Source organism: Malaclemys terrapin, chromosome 1 (genome assembly GCF_027887155.1).
Source record: "Malaclemys terrapin pileata isolate rMalTer1 chromosome 1, rMalTer1.hap1, whole genome shotgun sequence".
NCBI classification, from domain to species: domain Eukaryota; kingdom Metazoa; phylum Chordata; order Testudines; family Emydidae; genus Malaclemys; species Malaclemys terrapin.
The window spans coordinates 267,492,411-267,516,076 of NC_071505.1; the positions used below are offsets into that span (position 1 = coordinate 267,492,411).

The window sequence follows — 23,666 nt, forward strand, 5'->3', positions numbered from 1 at the left end:
TTAAACATTTATCATTCAAACCTTGAAACAGCTGCCATTATTATCTGTAGAAAAACTATGTCTACTGGTGACCAGACATTATAGAAGACTTAACACATTAATGGAGTCCCTTATCTGATGGCTAGTTCCACTGCAATCTGGACCTTCTATACATTACTGAAATGAAATTAAAACCAGTAGGTACCCTCTGTGGCGATAAACAGCTCTACCAATTAGCCTCAATTGGAGGCTTCCTCTAGCAGAGACAGTAACAAATGTGCTAAAACTCTTCTTAGCTAGAAGTCATTCTTTACGAATTTTACAAATACCAGTGCTGAATGTCTTCTAAAGAACTGGAAGCTTTGTGGTAAAGATAGCATCTGTCTCTCTCTCAGAGTGAGAAGTGTGCAAAATTACTGTGCTGTCATACTCTCGGTGAAGGTGGTAGGGCTGCATATATTTAAGGTTGCTTGACACGTCCTATTATTTTTAGATGCTTTTAACTTTGCCAAATTTTAACCATTTAAAAGCTGAAAATTTTCATGCTGGATGTTTGCCTCAGGCTGGATTTTTCTGGAAAAGTTTCAACTAAAAAGGGTCCAGCCACTTCTGAGAACAAGATCAGGGACAAACATGTTGTTTTGCACAGATTAAAAAAAAATGCAAAAGTTTTATTGAGGAACTCCAGGACACTGTTTCCCAAACTTGGGATGCCACTTGTGTAGGGAAAGCCCTTGGCGGGCCGAGCCGGTTTGCAGTTTTTTAAAGGCCCAGTCATCAGTGGAAGCAAATCTCTCTAGCATCTCTCATTTTAAATAAACTGCAGCAATTTACACAAGCTGAGAATCTGGCCCAGAGTGTTTGGAGCTCATGGCCATAATCTAGATGTAGTTTGGCTGCTTTGCCCCATGTGGCTGGTGGAATCTTGCCACAGAGTCAACTAGCCCTAGGAGAAAGTATATAGGGGATCCTCCAATGGTGTAGTAGTCACAATGATAGCTCTGTGCCATCTCCCCTCCTGCTGCTCGTGTGAGGGAGTTGTGGCCAGAGGAAATGGGGCAGGGGAGCGATGCTCCTACTTGCTGTTATCCCTGCTTGCTATTTCAACCCATTGGGGTCACTGGCAAGCAGCATCTCTAAGCTGAAGCAGGAGACTTGACAGCTGGTGCAGTATCAAGGAAAAGTAAAAGTGAGCTTTACGTTATCTTTATGTCCACTCATGACCTGCACTTCACAGCCATAGACAAGGATCTGGTGCCATATTTCTATAAAGGAACAATTTAACAACTCAGTATCAGTTTCCACACTTTTAGGAAGCCTAACAACCTAAATTCTGTGACTGACAGGAAGTAGTTCTTGGTTTCCCCAACCTTTCTGCTGACTGATTCAGTTTCATTAAAGTATAAACAGCAGGAGCTCCTCCTGAATCTTAGTGCCTAAGCTGCAAATGTTATCATTCAAGCCTCTGAATAACAATATGCTGCTAATAGTAAATTTTCTCAATGCTGTAGAAATTTGCTTCTGCTCTTGAATATCACTTATGTTAACAACTGCATATCATTCAGATTTTGAGATCTAATTTGGAAGATTAAAACCCTAACATCATTAGTTATCTTCTTGCACCTGAAGTAGTAGCCATTAGAAAGTCAACATTTGCCAGAGAGATTATAAATAATTTACCTGCAAATGGTTAGTCTTGCTGCACCCTATTACACAGTATACTAGATGGCCTCCAACATGCCCCACCCAACTCTGCTGGCTAATGCAGAAGGTGAACAGAGACATGACCCTGACTCTATCCTCATCCTAGCACCACTGATCTTAATCCTCATATGCCCACAGCACAAGAAACAGGTCTGTGCTTAGCCCTAAGAACATAGAGAGTGGTGGGGGAGAAAAGAGCTAGGCACCATCTCATCCTTGATATACCAAGTGCAGAGTTAGGCATAATCTAGCCCTTGACATGCCAAGTGAACAATATAATTTCATGTTAGATTATTGTGATTTCATTTTGTTTTGTTTTTTTAATTGCCTCTGGGACATTCAGCACACATTTGTAGTGCTACATTTTAATGAAAAAAGAAAAGGTTAAGATAATTCAGAGGAATGCCATGAGAACTATATAACACAATAATATCCCTTGCTATTGCCTAGTGTGTGGCGGACTTTAGATATAAAGCAACAGGTTTCTTGGTCTCCTGAGATAGAAAACAATGACCACCTGGAATTCTAATTTCATTTTGTGGTGATATTTTTTCTACATAATTTTTGTGCATAAAAAGATTTTCAGAGAGACCATGTTCCACTCTTGGTTACAAAAGTGAAGATGCATTTGAAAAAGAATCGTAGTGCCCCTGCTCTTGTAGTTTCCGTGAACTCTTTATTTCATTAAATAAAACAATTAGTACATATGAAACACACACAAAAAAGACCATCTCCTTTGTCTCTCTGGAGCATTATGTTACTCAAACAGCAAAAGTAACAATACAAAGAAAAAATGTTATTCAGGACTAAGGTTAGCTCCAGTGAACAATGAATCAGTACTAATTTAAAAGGACATTGGCAAGGTAAAAACATTTTTCTTACCGGCATTAATCTGACCACCTTAAATTACTGAAATTAGAAAAGTTTTTAAAACTCTACTTCACTTTTCATTATTTATGCTGCTCATTAACTTTTTGCATTTCACTCAGTTTGGACAATGAAACTAGACTAGCCACTTTTGCTTTTGTTTCTAGTTAATTTCCTTTACTAAATCTCATGCAAATACAAACTTCCAGTTTCTGATAGTAGTGCCTAACTGAAGATAGGCTCCTGCACATTTTGCACTACAGTTAGCCCACTGGGCAGTCCTGAACTGGAAATTTTAGAAAGAATGGGCCACATTCACTGCTAGCATAAGAGGTGACAATTCCACCGAAGACAATAGAATTACACCTGCTTGCACAAGTGGTGAATTTGGTCCAACAAATACAGTGGCTCTGCACTTTTTGGATGCATACGTCTCATCAGACTTCATCTTTGCATCCACAATCCCTTCAAAGCTACTGAGCAAGATTTGATTAGGTGGCACAGAATTTACAATATGCAGTTCAAAATGAACATACTGTATTGTGAGTCAGTTAATGTAGTAAAAACAGCCCTTATCTAAGCCTCAAGGTACAATAATAGCTAGGAACAGTCCAAACCTGTAGAAATAGAGGAAAAAATCTGAACAGCTCTCATTCCAATCTCTGAGAAACTGGGCAGAGTAAGGGAGAGTGAAGGAATGTGCAAAAATATTATTTTCCGTTTACTGAAGAAAAAATAAACTAATTCTATCTCTTGTAAAAATTATTCATTTGAAGTACGGTAGCTGCCTAAACTGAACTTGCTTTTTTACTGTTTAAAAACATACCTTTTTAAAGATAGCAAAGGGTTACAAACATCAGATGGATTAATATAGAGAGACAGATAGATATATGGTCTGATCCTACTCCCATTGAATCAATGAAGTTTTGCAAGATTGAATGCACTGTTAAAGCTATGGAGATTCTAAAGTAGATCTAAAAAATAATAATAGTATTGAAGAAAGTGGGTGGTTGTATTACACACAGAAACCAAATAGTCAAATTTCAAATTATCTACATACTTTTGTTTATTGGATGAATACCATCTATTCAAACCAACACAGGAGACCTTATTTCAGAGCCTGATCCTTAGCCGATTGAAGTCAATGGGTGTCTTTCCATTCACTTCAAAGGACTTTGGATCGGAATTTGTGTTTTACATACTTATTTAAATCTGGTACCTTAAAGACTGTGATATGACCTGCTAGCAGTAGAATGAGAACCTGAAAATGTCAACATCAGCATCAGTGCCATAATACGGTTAGGATTTAAATGATCACAAAAAGGTTTTGAAATTAAAGGTAACCTGCAGAGGTAAAGAACCAGATTCTAGTGCAGATATGTGATGCAAGTTCACCCTCCCACTCCCCCTGAATCAAACTATAGGGATATTCAGCCCTAAAAGCAGACCTGTAGGTCTTCTTTCAGCTTCTATACCATCCATTGCACCCAAGACCAATTGGAAGGCACTCCTAGATGACCCCCTTGCACACACTGTGGTGATATCACCAGAAACAGAGCAGAAGCCAAGTGGCCAACATGGGAGTGGGTGCTGCAGGACTTAAGAGAATCAAACTAGAGATCAGTTTAGAAGTAATAATGCATTAGCTGTCTCTAAAAGCCTGGGGGCATACAGTGAATATTGGGAGCTCCTGGGATATTGTACTTTACTTTAGTAGGTCACCTTTAATGTCCCACTGATAAGTACATAACTTAAGGCTACAGTTCCAACCTTTCTAGCTGCAGATTCAATACTACAGTTGGGCACTGATTTACACAGTGAAGGCAACCTGTGCTGCAAGTCGAAGCACATCATATTTTGTTCTTTGAATGAAAACCTATAAAGAGTCTCTATAATACAGCTAAACCTATGGAAATACTTCTCATTTTTGGTCACCTATGGATTTGGGTTACTCTTATTATCTAAAAACTTCAAAAACTCTGAAGCACAATCCTGAGTATACTTACAGGGGAATCATGTAATGATAGACATACTAGCTTCATTCTCTCCCCCATCTAGCCTCTTCACCCCTCCTCCCAACATAAATCCCCACTGCACAGTGGGGCGTAGAAGCAGAGCTCTGCAAAATGTTGTGCTCAGTTGAACCTAAGCAAGTTTCAGAAATCCTGCCCTTCCCTTCTATTACTAGTATTCACCCTTTTTTGTTCTGAGCAGTGCCCTCTGCACCCCTAGGAAGAAGGACAGGATTTGCCCTCCACCCCAAGTAAACTCAAGTGCCAGTTCCAGCCTGCGTCACCTGCTTCCAACCTGCTTCGCATTACAAAATAGTGTCACCATGCTTAACCTTGGATCAGAAGAGTGTCAAGTGCTGCATTCCACACTTCTTATTATTATGAATATATAGCATTATAAGTATGCATGGCACTTCCTCTTTCCTCCCCTTCTTCAGTTCCGGTTGAGGTGGGAAGAAGAAGAAAGACTGCCACTAGTCTGTGGGTTTGGGACTACAGAGAAGGCCTAGCCCCTAGCCTTCCTAAAGCTGTTGGGAAGGAAAGAGAAGCTTGAAATGCTACAGATGCCCATCATTTGGACAGCAGATCTGGGCTTCCAGCAGCCTTGTGTAGTACACACAACTGCAGGGGGTGATGAGAAGGCCATGCCTCCAATCCCAGGTTGGAGAGGGAGAGATATGTTAGAAGGTAGGCCAACTCCTGTCATAGTGAAACTCTGCTTCTAGTGAATTTTAGTTGTGTGGGAGAGTGGACAGACGTATAAACACCACTTCAATACAAGTGGATTCTACTGTGTGCTGTTCTTTGTATTCAGGTGGCAAGGTAGGGATGTATACAATTTACAATTCAATTTCACAGCAAAGGTGGGGAAATCTTTTTTACTTAGAACAGTAAATAATCTCTAATTAGATAGCTATGTATCGAGGGGCAGCAAAAATTCGACTAGTTACCCATATTAAACTGTTATGAATAGAATGGTGTCCTTTAACAGAACTCTGGCAGAAAATATAGAAACTACAACCTATTTCTTGAAAATAGTGCAATAACAGCTTCTCCAACTCTAAAACTATTGTCTTTCTTTTTCTGTTACTAAAGAGTAGAAGTTGAATAAAGATACAAAATGAACTTGTAAAAACTTTAACGACATCCTTTCACTGTAAAAGAATTTCCTCTTGATGTACGGACGTACTCCAGGAGCCACCAGGACAAATATCAAGTTTTAGTCACAGCTGATTTCTAGCCCTAATGTAATTGTTAATGTAGGGTTCACTATTAGTCTAAATAGACTGTTTATAATGGGATCCCACAAGCTCTTCTGAAAACATTGTATTGGCACCTGACCAACTATATCTCAATGAGCTGTACGAGAGTTTTCAGAAACACTCTGGCTTCTTGAAAGAGAACAGAAAGAACTGTCTGTTAAATACAACAGAGCCCCTGCTTCTAACTGCTCCTTTAGCCAGATTTTTATGTTCTATTCCCGCAGTCTCTGACTTCATAGTTAATTCAAAAGTGTGTTTTGAAGTCCATTGATGTAAGTACAATATATAGGCCCTTAATAGGATGCAGCATACACAGAAACAGCCAATTCACTAGCTTCTTTGGCCTTTTGGAACAGTACTTTTAACATGAGCATGTCACCGATTTCTACAACAACAGTCAGATCTTTCTGTGCTAGGTAAGAAAATTAATTGTCACGGGACACTTGTAAGAGATTTAGAATACTATTACTGAAGACCCTCTAAGCAAGAAATTGTTGATGCCACTTACAGCGGAAAAGAAGGGAGTGGATGGATTGCTTACTAATTTGCATAAGCAAGGAACTGAAGAGGTTGCAATTTTTTTCTTTTAACGTTTCTTTATTAAAGTGATTATCCAAAAAGTGTCCTAGAGCTTCCTGTTACATCTAGCAAGACTTGGATTTTACTTAATGCTACACTGGGGTCCACTAGCCCATACTCCTGTGCTCACATGGAGTCCCACTGAAGAGTGGATACCAATGCAGGACAGGGCCACTGACTACACTGAAAGGGAGAGTCTATTTTATACCATTCTATCTAGCCAAGGATTGCAAATATTTTGAAAAGTCTTAATGTGCTTTCCCAGTTTCTCACAGGTGGCACTGAGACTTCTGAAATCTATTCACATAACATCCAGACCTTTTCTGATTTCCATTGAGGTGTAATACACAATAGAGCACAAGAAAATGAATGTGCAGAAATCTCTGTTTAAGAGAAGAAGCCTAATCCTCTTTGAGAGGAAAACCCAAAGGAAACACACTTGTGCCCCATGGAGAAATTCCATAGTTCATTCACTACTTGCTCTATATTGTTCCAGGATTTCTGTAGTTTTATATTAGTGCATTATACATTAATTCCCTGGAGTGAGAGTGTTGGGAGAACTGTTTGTTTTGTAAACTAATCACTATAGCTTAAAGATTGAAAGGAGAATGGAGTCGGCTCAGACTGCCCCAAGACCTGCCCAAACAGTTGTGGATTAGCACAGATCCAATTTATCTATAGATCCCTGTTCTTCTATGGACAAGGCCCTCTGATCCATCTGGGGACTCACTGCTGGAGAAGAATGGAGCCAGGAGGCACAGGGGCTGGGGATTTGGGTTATGAGTAAGGCCTCGGTCTTGCTGCCTCCTTTCATTTTACCACACTACTGTGTTTTGTTGCACAGGGCATGATCTGATATACTCCGTAACCTTGTGATAAATTCAGACCTAAGAGGCAGTAAACATACAGGATGGCAAAGCACTGCAGCTAACCCTGAAGTAGCTAGGCCAACCAGAAAAATTAAAACCTGAAGCAACATTTATGCATTTCCAGTCCCCTTCTCTGAAAGGAGAAAAGACAAATTCCCATCCCTCCTAAAATCTAGAGATGGCAGGTGTAGACTCAGCCTGATTCCTGATCGTCCCGACAGGCCTCTTTTCTCTCCTTTCTCTAGTGCCTTTGCCTCCTCAATCTAGAACTGAGGCCTTCCATTGTAAGGCTGCTAGCAAGGAGCTTTCCAAAAGATGGAGTAAAGCTGGCTCTGTTGGCTAGCAAGGCAGAAGGCAGCCACTGTAAATAATAGCCAATCTATAAATTTTCTCTCTCATGTGTGAAGCCAAACCTGAGAGAGATTGCCTTCAAATGAAAACCCGATCGAGATTTTTGAGGTCTTTGGGAGAACCCCAGAGTAGTCTGTCTGGACCCCCTTGGAATTACTGACACCCATTTGAGCCCACAGTTTGGGGCAGTTACAAGGGTCATTATGTTAGTGTGATACTGACTTGAGTAACAGCTGCCAAATAGCCGAGTAAACTGCGAAGCGTTTATATTGAAAGTCTTACTTGTATATTACTAAAAGTAGTTTACTGGACTAGATGGTTTGATTTGTTTTTAAACCTACAGAGTGGTTAGTCATGTTATTAGTGGTTTCAATAACCCTAGATCTGTGTAATATACTCACATGCCAAATCCAACACCCCTACTGTGCTCTATTTTAAGACAGACAAATCTATGTGCCATGACCATAGCTTATCGCAATTCCTCTGACTGCAATTATTCAAAGATTCAAAACAAGAAACATCTTTTCCGGTTAATTGCAGCCTCCTTCTTTGCCCCAGATTAAATATTGATACTTTGTTCTTTCAAATATATAATTTGCAAATGAATGGTTGTGCAAAGGGTTTGTCCAGGAATTGCGAAAGAACAAAATAAACAAACAATGTTTAAATTCAACCATTCAGAGTGGTTAGTATTGAGTTCACTGACAAAAGAAGCCTCTCCATCCTAGGAGAAAAATATTAAGAGATTTCCACCAAGTACTACATGCTGAATTTTTCCAAAATTCAAACAAACAAGACAATCAGGACTACTTTGTTATTTCTGATTTTCATTAAAAATGGGTGAAATTCATTTTAGTATAGTAGGCCACTCCATGTAAGCTCTTTGATGCGAGCACAGTAATTTATTACATATTTGTACAGTATCTAGCACAGTGAGGTTCAACTTGGTTGTGGCTTTTAGATGCTACCACAATATAAATGTTAAATAATAATAAGAATTACTCTTTCCAAACCACTTGGTGCTTTAAAATGTGTAGAAGTATCCGTGTGGGAAATTTATCCTGTATAAACTAAAAAATTATCTCAATTCCTCTAGTGTTAAACCCTTCTATATCTTTTAACGGTTTCACCCATCATGTCAATTCTCACCTGAAATTTTATGTTTTGTAAAAATAAGGTATACAGACCCAAAACCAATAGAAATATATATTTACAGTACTTTTAAGAGTTCCAGTGTAAACTATATTTTCAAAGAAACAAAACATTTCCCTGCAGCCTTTGCAACCCAAATCCTGTAGCATTGTGATAGTGTATGAGCACCTTAATTTCTTTTTAAAAAGTGAAACTTACTAGTATATTCTCCAACATGGGAGTATGCATGTGTGATGCTGGGTAGGCCAAGTGCCCGTCTTGACAAGGCTGCAGGCATAAGCTAAGAACTGACAAACTCATAGCTGGAGACCAGACTGGTTCACTTACGAGTTAGTGCTGTTCCATGTTATAGTGCTTATAAGACTGTATTTAGTGTTTAGGCTCTATAAAAAGTTTGTAAATTGCTGCACCCATTAATCTTATTTGTAATGTCTGTGTTTTGATTTATAACTTTGAAAATGTTTGCTCTAAACTTGTGAACAAAGATGGGAATGGCGTTTCCCCATGCCTGTCCAGAAAAACGATCAAAATTAGATGGGCCATCAAGGAACACCACAATTCAAAGGATTGGTTAATGGCCCTATCGCATCTTAGAAATGCTACATGCAAGGAAGCTCATCCTATGGAGCTGGAGGCTGAATGAAGGAAATAAAACAAAGACACAGGAAAATTTTTCATCTCTTTGCTGTCTGAACTCTTACAGGGCCAGAAACACCCCAAACTGAACCAAAGAACCCCAGGGGTCTGCCCTGAAAGACACTTTGAATTGACAGACTACTACTACACTCTTAGGATTTAGATTGCAACTCATGTGTGTTTACTGTTGCTTGCTATAACCTGTAAATAACTCTTATTTGTTTTCCGAGTTAATAAGCCTTTAGATAGTTTATTACAGAATTGGCTACAGGCATTGACTTTGGTGTAAGATCTAGGATACCACTTGGTCTGGGGTAAGTGACAGGTCTCCTGGGACTGGAAGCAACCTGAATATTTTATGATTTTTGGTGTAGGTGGCTATTTATCACTAAGTCCTGCTCACCTGGGTGGCAAAATAGACTGGAGAAACTAAGGGGACTATCTGTGACTCCATGGTGAAACTGTTAGTGATTCAGGAGTTCACATTTGTTACTGATTCGGTAAAATCTAAATTATAGAACACACCACCAGTTCGGGGGGTCTGCCAGGAGGCAGGTATTCATGGTCGAGAGCCATTCCAGATAGTGTGACCACATCTATGAAGTAAACAGCATAAATAGTTTTTAAAAAATCATTCATATTTAGTTATCTTTGTTGTTACCAGTAACACTGGTAAGGAAACCAGTTCTAAAAATATATTTGTACCATAAAAGTGTCCCTTAAAGGTCAGGCCTATTTGCTGTTCTGTTGGACAGTAGCTTAAAGAGCTTCTAAACTCAACTCCCTTCAGAACAGTATGTTCTTCTCTAACCTTTCTAAGCTACTGTATACCCCTTGGATCCCTTTATTATTTAGTTACCATTCCTTTTGTCTCCTCGATTTCATTTCCCTCAGAGAATAAGAGGGAGAGAACATGCCACACTATTCCAGTTTGAGCCATACAGGACTTGAAAAAAATCTCTCTACTCTTTTAGCAGAGAATTTTCAGCTTTTTCCACTATTTACAAAAAAATTGTGTTAGCCTTTTCAACTTCATCCAGCTCTACCCCAAAATTCTCCTATATGTGATTTGTTATGGGGCACACCACTCACTTTCAGCCTGGTGCCTCCTCCTGGTACTCTGGGGATTAGCTTGAGGCTGACACACACACTCACCCCATCCACAGTTTACACATCATCACTCTATCTCTGCTGTCTGCCTGCAGCTCTTCCTGCAGTCTCAGGAACCACGGTGTCCTCTTTGTGGCTCAGTCCTCTGGCCATGTCACTGTCCATGTTCCCCCACTTTCCAGGGAAGGTTTAACTCCTTAATAGTCCTAGGCACTCTGTCCACTCACTGCCTCAGTGCCACTCACCCAGTGGCTGGTAGGGGAACCCGGGACCTCTCTCTTCTCCAGGTTCTAACCCAGGGACCCTGAGCTCAGCAGTCTGGGCCTTCTCTCTCTCTCTCTTGCCTCACTGCTCTATCTGTGGGCTATTTCCTATCACTGGTTCTCCTTTTCTTCCTGGGCCTACCAGTTCCCCAAAACCTCCTACCTCTTCCCAGAGAGTGACTGCAATTTGAAGTCTCCACTCCTCCCTTTCTCTGGGAGTATCTGCCTTTTCCACCTATTCCTGCCCAGCTAACCCCCATTAATTAGCTGCCTAATTGGTGGATTGGCCCATCTTACCTGCATTAAACCCTGCAGGGTGAAAGTGGGGTAATCACTCCATCACATGACTACAGAAGAGCATGATGTTCTCTTTCCTTGATTTTTGTACCCATCTTCTGTCTCAATCTTTTGTGTCACCATCCTCTATCCCAAATTGCTTCCACTAACAGGTACTGTACTGTGTTCAGCAACCAAGCCAGTTCTCCATCCACTCAGCTAGCCACTGAAGTGAATGGCAAAATGCCCACTCACTGCAGCGAGTGTGCCCTTTCTCAGCATATTTACTCACCTTGCACATTAGTGTTTTTGCCTACAGTACATCAAAACGTTCCTAACCTGGTTTGTAGAACCTACATTCTACTTCCATCTGCATCATTGGTAACAAGGACCAAAACTGCTGGCTCCTCCTTAGCGCCTTCTGGAAACTGGTCTATCTGGGATGTAATGTCCCCCACCCAGCATTCAGAAGGCAATGAAATTAAAATCATGATTGTTCAGTGAAGCCCCAGACACTCATCTGCATGTCCTCGGGACTGGTTTGATTTACCTCATTGTCCTTAGACGTGCGCAGCACAGTATACATTTTTTACCTTGCTATACCATATTTATTTGGGCATCCTCAGGAACTCCACCAAAGTGTATTTTCTTCACTGTTGTATGGCATTTTGATTCTTGAGATTGACATTTTTGCTGTTAATGTGTTAAATAAGCCAACATTTTCTAATGTACATTCATACCAACTGAATGTCTTCATCCAGGAAACACATCCACATCCTCTATTGCCCACAAATCCTAGGATTCATCCCCATTTCAGGCCAATAATCCTCCATCTGTACCATCCCATATAAACTATGAAGAAAAAGACAAAATTAAAAAGAATTGGAAACATAATATCAGATGCAGCTAGTCAGTTCTCACTATCACACATACACCCTCTGATTTCTTGCCCAGTTAAACTCAGTAACTCATATGGACGCACTGAAGAATTTTACTCTTACCCAAACAGATACAGTGGCCCAAGGTCTGGTCTGTTGCACTTGTTCAACTCCACTGATGTCACTGGGATTGAATATCCAGAATTAGGCCTTCCTTAAAAATGTGGGACTTTAAATACATGAAGCATATTTCTCTATAAGACTTTGTTCTTTTTCCTCTTATTTACCAATCACACAAACAGTTCTCACTCACCACCTAGCAATCCAATCCGAACTACAAAGAAAAATCTAAATGGTTATAGGTTCAAAAGAAGAGCCAAAAGAACTGTTTGATTTGTAAAGCTATTCTTGCAGGTATTTCTTTGTGGGGCCCAGGGGGGAGAGTTTACGTAAAAAAAAAAATCTCAGAGATAAGAGAGAACCCTCAGCCCCAACAGGTGTCAGATTTTCCAGTCAGCGCTCAGAACTACAGAGTACAGAAAGGAGAAATGGATTCAGTCAGTTGTTTTCCAAATATTTGGACCCACTGGAAATGCTCCAGAGGTCAGCTGATCATCCCACAGAATGTTACAGTGGAGGGAAGAGCTGCAGAGGCCTGTTCTACAGGGAAGTGGAGGTATAGAGTCCTGCTGTACAAGAGTCTCAGAAGCCTGGTCCCCAAACACAACAGAAGCCCATCATTTTTCTTGCACTGGAGCCCTTCCACATATCCACGGAAGAGCCAGAATTTGCCCTTTCATCTCTTGATTTCTCCTAAAGATTTGCTTTTCTTTTGTGGAGTCAGTGCCAGGCGCTTTAGCACATCCACATTTACTCAGTTTCAGCACTTTGGCATAAAATGGGAAATTCGCCATTTAGATAGCTAATGCCCAAACCCTTAGAAAATTAGGAAAATTCACCAACTTTCCTCTCATTAATAATCAAGTCACCAACAATCACTGCTGTGTGCTCACTATCACTGGCTGAATCTTAAAAAGCAGTGAAAGACCTTAAAAACATATTAAAAGAAATTAGATGCAATGGCTATTTTTTCCCACATTTTTAAAAACAAAGTACAGAAATGTGAAATGTCTGAAATAGAACCCAGTAAAAGCACTAAATCTGGGGGAAATGTGCGGGTTAACCTTCAGTAAAGCTATAGAAATTGGATGGACCAAGGCCAGATCCACAGATCGGAGACAGGACTGAGAGGCGAGCAAGACACCAGCAAACTTTAGAACTGCAGACTCATGCAACCCTGTGCTTGCGGTTGAAGAGAAGGAAGAAGGCTGCTTGGTTTTGGTGGGGGAAGGATCCTGTCTTGAGAACAGCTGGGAAAAAGTGTTGAAGGGGCATGAAGCTTTGGGGTGCCTCCCCCCAAGTTTAATGGATCTGAACCGCAGATAGTGACAATCTGCTTTTGCCCAGGATGAATAGGAGTTTCCCTATTCCTTAGATAAGCCCTATACCCTAGTCTTTCCTCATGTCTTCTACTATAACTTGCACTAAGTTTTCTACTGTTAGTTACCATTTGCTTTCATCAAAGTCAATGAATTAACTCAGAAAAAAGGAATGAATTTGTGAAAGTTACCAACAAACAATAATGTAATATTGTGTGATATTTCTCGAATGCCAGATAGAAATGGAAACATTCATTTGTGCATTCAGTCATATAACGTTGAAATGCAGTGGGCATAAATGGGACATGCTTAAGAAAATACATTTACTGAAGAACCACAATCATGTACTGGCCAGCTTAAAACTTTAACATTTTCATTTCAAAATCTCATTAAAGTACAATGGAATTCTTCAGTATTTCCTTTTCCAGCATGACTAGTACCAAGAAATCTGGATGTAAACAGAAGCCTTTGCCCTTATAAGTAGCCTCTTCCTTCTGCTTGATCCATCCCATAATCCAGGGTGTTTTATGTGACTTTGGGGCTCAATTCTGCAAACCTTTGCACCCACAAATAGACCCTACAGCATGCCCCAAAGGGAAAGGAATTAGGGGTCAGGGGAACAGTTTGCAGGAGATGATGCCTTCTAATCATATGGATCTTCAGGATCCTCTAGATCTGTGGTAGTAATAATAGTCTACATACATGGATGGTCTCCCTTATGGCCCAATGGCTGCAGTAGCAGCCATTCTGTTGCTGACTAGGTCCCTCTGGATTACCCTCAATAGACCTTCAGTGAGTTAATCATACAGCTTCAGGCTGTATTTACTCCCAATCAGGGGTGAAATCCAGGTTTTCCATTGATCTCAGTGCGACCAGTATTTCACGCCAGATCTCCATACAGGGGACTGTACATCTGGTACTAGTTCATCCCTTCCTCATCCCTGTCACCCAAACCCTGAGGAGCCTCAACTCCTCAATGGGAAGGTGAAGAGAGTGAGGTTTGCAGAAAGTGAGGTGTCCTAATGCCTTGGTATCTGCGGCAGCCCAAGAATGCAGAAGGTTCCCTGGAGGAAACATCCTTCGCCTCTGCATGGGCATGGAGATATCTGTCCCTGGAGGGTCCTCTGTACGTGTACCTTCTCTGTGCAGCCCTTTGTACCATGCAGCATTTTACGGGATGGGTATTCTTTCAAACTGTAAAACTGCACAAAGGCAAGTTGATATTTGATTTCATTATGACTTTTCACAAAATAGACAAGTCTAATATTGTACAAACTCACATAAATATAGGCCTTCCTGGACTCTACTTAGAACAAAGTGTTCTTACAGGATTACAGCTGACCTGTATCGCTATCTCATAGCAAACCAAAAACAATTCCAACAAGGTTAAAATGTTTAACCTTGGAACTATTTTAGTGTCAAGTGGGACCTATTTAATTTTAACACCACAAATTGATTAAGCCAAATAATTTCCAAGAGATTACTTTTCATATGCAAATATTAAAATAGCTCAATAAAATTCCTCATACATTTTCCAATTAAAATTAAAGTAATTGGGGGAAAAAGTCAAAATAATAACGTATGGCTGTTAAAATCATGCTGTCAATTTCCATCACCAGTTGTCTGTCATTTACTGCTATTCCACAGCACTATTGCATTCTATCTTAAGCGTCTGTTAATTAAAATGATGATGCATGTCCAACTCAGTGTGTTGCCTAAACAAGTCTGCTGAATTTTATTACAGTAAGTCTTTTTATTCTGACTTCTCAAGAAGTTTTTCACATCTGCAACTGCTTGCATTAAACATCAGCTATCTAGGCAATCAATACTTTTAATGGGATATGCTAAAAGCAATATAAAAATAATATTCTGTATATAATAAAAGGCTTTCACTTAATGACTCTTGAGAGGTTTCACTCCAAAGTGAAAGTTCTCTTCGGGGGGGCGGGGAGAGTTTCTGTGCTGGATAATGGCACTGACTTTATTTACTATGAATACTGTATTTACCTTTGGTGTCGAGTAGTTTAAAGAAAATAGGCTATGTACCTACATTTTGTTCACTGTAGACTCAGGCCTACAAGATGGCCAGCACCCTCAACTCCCATTGGGTTTAGGATGCTCAGCATCTCCAGGAGCGGCCTAGTTATGCCGAATCCAGCTCCACAGCACAATAAATTAGTTTTTAAAATCCAGCACCTCAGCACATGATCGGAGATAAAAATATTGGCCACCCACTCATTTTATCATTTCTCACTCCTTCACTTGTTCTAACATTCAAATCACACTCCTCATGAGGCACAGACACTCTGAACTAAATCTAATGGGCCCAATCCTGCAAACCTTATTTCCAAGCATACTGCCTTACTACTACACACAGTTCCCTCTTGAGGTAAGTGGCACTGCACAGCTATCAGAATTACACCCTGGTTTGTAGGTTTAGGTCCATTAGTGGTTGAATTCCTACACTAGATCATAACCCCGCCCCTTTTTCCCCATAGATGAGAAAAACGGAAACAAAACATTAAAGTTAACGTAAATTTTGCTATCAGATAATACTATTGGTCCATCCGGCCTGGTAACCTGCCTCTGGGTATCTAATAATTCAGAAGAAGCTGTAAAAAACAGTGAAATTGCACAATGTTCAGCCACTGTTTGGTATCTTTAAAGAGGGGGAAACTGAGGCATGGGGAAGTTAAATAACTTGTCCAAAAACCACAGTGGAAGTCACTGACAGAACCAAGTACGGAACCAGGTCTCCGGTTTCCTAGATGACAAGACAGTCCTCATCTAAACCCTCTTCTAGTAGGCTTCATCCACACAACCTCTGAATTTGCTAACGGTTCTAGAGATCCAATGTAGTCTATTTCAGCACAGTCATATCTTTAATCCAGCCACATTATTTTACCTGACAACTTGATGAAACACTTCCTTCTCCAAGTTGAGTAAGTACAAGAAAACTACAGAACATATTACTTGCGGGAGGAGGGGCAGGAAAGGTTATTACTTTTTTTTAAAAGGTAAATGAAGTCTTTCTGAAAATCTCTCCACTTCAAATAAGGTCTCTTTTTTTTTCCAGGTTATATTTTTACAGATATTTAATGGATCTTTGTCAGGGCCAGATCCTGAATTTCTTACTCAACCCTTACTCAGATCTGAAGTAAATAGCAGTTTTGCCCCCAAACTGATTAACCTAACATGCTCATAGATATTTAATTTACTTATCCTCCTCAAATGAAAACTGCATAATTACAAAATTAAACCCAATAATGTCTGTACATACATTTTGCATATTTTCCCTAAGTCCAAATGATCCTTTTAAACATGAATTCATTTATAAATGGCATATCATTATCTGACATTGAACTAAGTGTAAGCATATGTATCATGTAGGAAGATTCATGAGCAGGAATATATTTCACCCTTTAACAAGTGCAATATGCAATTTACTTTGATCAGAGAAGAATTAAATTTGTATAAATTCAGAAAACATATTCCATGGAGGGCAAAAGCTTCAGTGGGTGAGATACATGTAAATAGGCCATTTTACATTTGAGTGCTCTTGGAGAAAAATGTACTGTGCAGCTAAAATCGATATTGAATCTGTATTCTATAGTATTAACACTAAAAAGCAGCATTGACTGTAATGTGAAAGAAACACCATGGGCCCAATCCTGCAGTCCTTAACAGGAAAAACACCCTTTGGTTTCTAGGGGATGGTTTGTTTTCTATGAGTAAGGGGGCTGCAGCATCTGACCCTAACTTAATTATAACTCAAACAATGACACACAATGGGCATGTAAAATGCAGAGCCTAAGTCTGTGTTTTAAACAGTTCCATTTTTGCATGGTTAGGTTTATAAACTTCTTCAGAACAATATGCAATCATTAAAGAACAGTATTTGGGGGGTGGGGAGGAGAATGAAGAAAGAGGTTATCAAGGGATTGTCTGGAGATCCCATTTTTTCAATATGGGGATAGGATTTCACATTTGCAGTTGGCATTTTCTTCCTTTTAAGTGGATATTGGCTTGAGAATGGTCGTGGATTGACACTAATGGAAAGTAAATTTCTGTATTCTCAAAATATTTACAGTCTGTATAAAACAGTAATACCAGCTCCCCCACAGCAATCTCTCTTGAATTTAACCTGGAAAGAAGCCTCTTCATAGGAAGGAACAGAGAAGAACATTTAATACATTCTCTCTCTGCTGAGACAGAGAACAAGGGTGGCAAACATGATAGTGGTTTCTGTGATGGAAGCCCCTGTGCATTAGGAAATGGACTGAAACAACCAACTCATCTCCCATAGACACCCAAACAGCTGTCATATGGTACAAATTTCAGTCACTGACAATCTCAATTAAATTTGAACCAAAAGCCTAGAGGTTAGAAAAATGTCCCATTAGCAATCCTTCAAGCCTTAAAATAATTCCATAATCAATACACCCCCTAACCAAACATATGCACAGTTAGGACTTCATCCATAGCCCACTGAAGTCAATAGAAGTCTTTCCATTGACTTCACTGGGCTTTGGATCAGGCCTTTATGGCCTAGATCAGTATAAAATGTTCTCTAGGCCCTGATTCTCCATTACCCTACACCTTGTGTAGTCATTTCCACCACACAGAATGGTAGCATTTTACACCCAGTTTGCCTAGGGGGAACTGACTACACAAGCTGCAGGGTAGTGGAGAATGAGGCCCTGTGAATCTAAAAAGATTGTAATGTTTACATTATTGAAGAGCACAGAAATTTCAGTTAATTTGTATTACTAAATTTCAAAAAGCTAAAAAGAAAAACTCTTTCAATTGTAAGTAAAAACAAGTCAAATGGGTTCTACAATTTTCTGTCTTACAAGAAATGTGAAGTAGATAACAGTCATGCAATTTTAGGAAACAAAGACAGTTCCTCTTCCCAGGATCCATAATTTGAAACACAAATGTTCTTTAGCCTTCCATGTCCTGTTAGTGATAAGCTAAAACTTCCTCACCTGATACTGACATGATTTGTACAACTCTCTCTAGACCAGCAGTCCTTTTCTTTATTAATGTTGGCTTTCTCTGAAGTGATGCCTCATGTCAATAACTATGGAAGGGCTGGCTTCAGAATTCACTGGGAAATAATAGAAACTGGGACAGAGCACGTGGGTCCTGATCAGGAGAAAGCTGGGAGATGGATTTCACTAGGGGGAAGTTACAATTAGAGTGGGAAAAGAAAGGCGTATTTGAAAATGTGCAGTCCCGGCTGCATTTTCTGAAACAGAGCTTCTCTTAGAGATAAATAGTCTAAAGAGTGACAAACATGCTTCATAACAATCAGTGGATCTTAATTGCTCAAACACCCACCAGTGCATTTTATTCAGCACTAAGCACTCCATACAAAACTGTTAGCATTCATCCTTTGAACCCAACCATTTATTAAAAGTTTGCATCTGAGTCAATACGATGACAGGCATATAAGTCCACGCTTTGCAATGTGGTGGATTCTCATACAACGTGCCAGTAGGGATGGGCTCAGAATGAGTATATCAAATGACTTGGGCTACCCTAAAATTTGTGAGTGAGGAAGAGAGTGGTGCGTATGCCACATACGGAGATCAGAGTAAAGGCAAAGAAGAGCACGGGAACAAACATGGGACAGCTGGTCTGTTGCAAAGACAGAGGGAAAAAAATAGTTTACACCCAGAACAATGCAGTAATCAGTTTCCCGTAAGCAGTATTAATTACCAAAATATCAACTAATCTAATCAAGAAGATTAGTGTTTATTAGTCTCTCCAAGTAGCCAATGATTGTTTAATTTTACTCTGGAAAGGGATTTTAGAGTGGAGGCATACGCTTTGGTTTTAGTTTAAGTCTCTGTTTTTGTATTTATGTCATAAAAGAATGAAAAGTACTTAGATCTTGTTGGATCAATAACTAGAGTCAGAGACCACAACATCACAAAACATGACTGAATGTATAATAGATATTTTGGTGCTCAATTTGATGCTTGTTTTATTTAATCACAACACAAATAACAGCTAGAACATAACAAAATACCTTGCAAATTTCCGATATTAACCTCAAGAGCTTAAAAACAAACACACCTACAGCATGTAATGTTCTTACAGAGGTTGCAAACGCAGCTACAGACTAATAGGCCATAGAATGTGACTGCAAAACTTTAAAACTTGGGACAAGAAGTGATCTAATATCTAAGCTGCTGTGGTACATCAGACACTGACAAAGAAATTCACTATGGTAATGCCACTCCCTGCACACTGCCAAGTAGTTCTGTTAGAATCATAACCTATTTATCTCCTCTGAGTCATAATAACAAACAGTGGTGAATGATCATTCTTTTTCTCTTGGGCTTATTACAATTAAGAGGGGAGGGGGGTTTGGCAAGATTTCACCTTAATTGATTGATTAATTTCTTAGGAACAATGAACCTTGGGATCACAAACTTGCAACACATTTTAAAGACTTTATCTGGAGCAAGAAAAGAAGTAAAAAACTTACCATGTCCCTGTAACAAAAAGATTATAGAAACAAGGAAAAAGGATAGCAAGTTTTGGAAAGCAAAATGGCTTGAAATACAGTAGTAAAAGTACACATTAGCAATGTTTGAAACCCCTAATGTAGATTGTATTATTAACAGAGTAAGGTTCAAGCAACTGACACCTGTTGATGTTGTTCTTGGCCACACTTTGAATTATTCCATCACCTCCCTGCCCAATGTTTCAGCATTCCCAAATGAGAATGTGAATTGCTACATAATGTTGTGACAAGGAGTCCGGTGGCACCTTAAAGACTAACAGATTTATTTGGGCATAAGCTTTCGTGGGTAAAAAAACACTTCTTCAGATGCATCTGAAGAAGTGGTTTTTTTACCCACGAAAGCTTATGCCCAAATAAATCTGCTAGTCTTTAAGGTGCCACCGGACTCCTTGCTGTTTTTGTGTATACAGACTAACACAGCTACCCCCTGATACTTGACATAATGTTGTGTGATTTGGGATGCTTGTAAACAAACAAAAAACCAAAAGCCACTGCTATATTTTCCCCAGAGCAGGGAAAGAGGGGCCAAGTGTAACAGACCTCTTTTAAACAGGGAGTAGGGGGAAGCAGGTGCTTCAGATAAGCACTTCAAGTCACTAAGCTCCCCAAAGAGACTACTATTAACCCCTCTTCTCCCCACTAAAGAGAAGGTGCAACACTAGGAGGTCTAGGCAACTCCACTATCTCTATGCAAACTGAAACGTCTAGAAACAAGCCCAGGAACACTTCTGTCTTTGAAAGAGTCAGGAACCCGTTGGGGAAAACTGGCCTGAAAGGCGCATTTCTTGTGCTTGCAGGGTTAGCCCCAAAACGTTCATTTCCCCCTGTGTTAGGGCGAGCAGGTCTCTTGTTCTTACCTGTCTGTCACCTTAACCGTATTGCCACGTTTGAAGATTAGAGGCCAAGGGGTGGGGGGAGATTAGGTCAATTTGTCAGTGGCCACGGAACGCATCTGCTTGGGGGCTGAATGGGGCGAGCAGGTTTCGCCGCCCGGGAAATTCATGGGGCTGAAGTGCCCCGCGCCAGGGGGGAGGCTCGCGCACTGCAGTGCGTGGAAGCGGGTAGGAGCTGGCACTTTCCGGAAGGCTCAGCGCTCCCCTCACTAGCAATCCTCCTGCGGGAGGCTCTCCTCCTGCCTTCCCCCGCCCGGCGGCGGGCTGGGGCATGTGGGCCTCTTTGGTATGCCGAGAAGGGACTGCTCCTTGCTGCTGCAGCAAAGCGCGCGGGGGGCACCAGCCCAAGCTGACCACCCGCCTGGGCGCCGATCTGGGTCTCTTTGCCCTGCTTTGAGCTGGGCCCCCGCTGCCTGCGCCGAGGCTGCTGCTTGTTGATGTTGGGGTGTCAGGGAGGCAGCGGGAGCTTATGATCTACTACACTGCAGTGCCCGCGTCTGGAGCTGCCGCTGCAGGGCAGCCAGCCCCGCTCACACCCACCCACCCCTTACCCAGCAGCACGCACACCTCTCCGGGCTCCGCGCCGCTCGCGCTCTCCAGGGATTGCAGGCACAGCCCGCCACCCCAGGAAAGCGAGCGCAATCATGGACGCGCTCGTGCAAACACAAGCCCCGGGCGCTCGCTCTCTTCCCGCGGCTGGGTATTTCCCTGCCAGGCTGCTTCTCCCGAAGACGGAGAGTTAGCCTCCCCCACCCTGCTGGCCAACGAAAAGCACTGAGAAGGGGGAGCGGGGAAGTGCCCCCTTGGGCTGAGATCGGGCTGCCCAAAGCACCTGCATTTGCATTCCTTATGTAATGTACTGCAAGTTTCCCCGTTGGAGCCTGTTTGAATGGAAGCCCATGATCATCACACTAGAGCGGAGAGAACAGACACAGAGAAGGGGGTGGGGTTCATCAAGGAGACGTGAAGCAAAGAAATACACAACAAACAAAACCACCCAAGCCTGTGCTGCTGCTGGTGGGCCGGTCTACTTTGGCTTAGTTTCTCTCGAGGCACAAGAAAGTACCCCCTGATCTGTGCCGGAGAAGGGGAGGAGGGAGCGCTAGGGCAGAATGGTGCGCTTTGGGGTTTGTATTTCACTCGGGAAAGGTGATCCTGGGTGGGAATATTGTACAAGCTAATCAGAAAGTCTTGGGCAGGACCCGAGTGGCATAGCCCCTGCACAGGAACTAACCGCAGGCAGGGGATCTCGCACCAGCCAAGAGCCCCTGAGCCCTCTTCTTCAAACTAGCTGCACCTGAGGGGGAGGGTTGGTCGAACATGGCAATCTTTCCTCTTCGCTAAAATGGGCAACAATATAAAACTTTCCTTCTCTCTGGACATACTCCCCCACAGAAACCAAGAGAAGCAGACTGGGTTTGCATCGTCGCCGAAGCTAATCTAAAACTGCTCCTTCAAACACATATTCACATGGAGGTCCGTACTGCCCTCGTTATATTTCCCTTTCTCCCCTCCGCAGGATTGCAGAGCTACCTCAATGAGCAACAGACAGGATAGCATCAAAGGAAAACAATGCGATGCAATGTATTGCTTACCAGTTGAATTCTTGTTTTTCTTAAGACTCTTGCCACAAAGACACTGCAGCATATGCGATCCTTTGCTGAAAATGTTCCAAAGAAACCACATTGATTTGGGCGAAAAGCAATCCAGCAGCTTATACACCCTGAGAAAGAAGAGATCCTTGCGGTTGCATAATAATAAGCTGGGATCAGTTCTCCTGAAGAGGGGCACCAGTTTTACCATAGAAAAAATAATTATATTCCGATCTTCTCCCAGTTTTTTTTTTCCCTCACGTGCTTTATTTCTTTGAGACTTCTCAATCGATGCTTTTCGCAGCCAGGTTGTCCCCCTAGATCAACATTGGATGATTATTACCAAAAGCGTAAAAAGAAATCCTTTTTCAGCATGAAGCCAAACGAAAAGTAAGGTGAAGAAATCCCAGCTGAGGCCAATAACTAAGCAGAGACAAAAGATCCCCAAAGAGAAAACCATAGCCTGTTACTCGATTGCTATGAGGATGGGTGGATCTGCAGAACAAAAGCCAAGACAGGATTCATCCTACTGAAAGACTGCCATTGTGCTGCCCTTAGGAGAGAAAAAACACACAACCAGTACGACCACCCAGATCAAGTCTGATTGATGAAGATGTATACTCCCCTCTTAGAGTGTTGATTTTACCATCAAATCCCAGTGATCTGTGTAATCTTATTGCACCTGCGGGTCTCAATCACCCTGCAGAACAGATGCAAATCTAGCCCTTAGCAAGATCACAGTATGTGGAGAGAGAGACAGATCTCTTTCGTTCCTCTCACTCTCCCTGCTTCCAACACCCGTGTGCATTTGGAACAGATCCCTCCCTGGATTTCGCTCCTGAGCCGTGGATGTGAGTTACAGGCATTAGATAGAGTAGGAGGAGTTGAAATTTGCATTGAAAGACTGGCTTTCCATGACGTAGCCACGTGCTTCCAGGCCTGTCACCAGTGAGATGCTTCAGCCAGCCCAGCGAAGGCAGTGTCACTGCAGTCTCTGCCTGCCCTCCTCCCTTCCTCGTCCCCCGTTCCCCCGCCCTCCCCCCAGTCTGTCTGGGCTGCCTTCCCCTTGCTGCAGCTTAAAATAATGGTCACACTCTGCCACTTGTACACCTGAGTGAAGTGAAACCCATCCCTGAGCCAGGGAGGAAAAGAAACGGGCATCCCTTCTGAGTGGAGAGAGGCAGGCTCCTGTCTGCAGATCCTTGTCACTTAAGGGGATGGCAGAGGAAAAACCTTGGTCCAGAAGCTCAACTCAGGGAAAAGGGG

The 23,666-nt window shown here is 41.5% G+C and overlaps 1 protein-coding gene across 1 annotated transcript in view; it reads right to left on the reverse strand.

Annotated features, from left to right (window-relative positions):
* The window catches only part of FGF14 (fibroblast growth factor 14), a 636,316-nt gene extending 613,154 nt beyond the window's left edge, over positions 1 to 23,162 (reverse strand). The window contains exon 1 of the mRNA XM_054012858.1: positions 22,404 to 23,162. Within this exon, the coding sequence (XP_053868833.1) occupies positions 22,404 to 22,611 (208 nt within the window). The 5' untranslated portion in view covers positions 22,612 to 23,162. The remainder of the gene's footprint in view (positions 1 to 22,403) is intronic.
* Between the last annotated feature and the right edge of the window lie 504 nt (positions 23,163 to 23,666).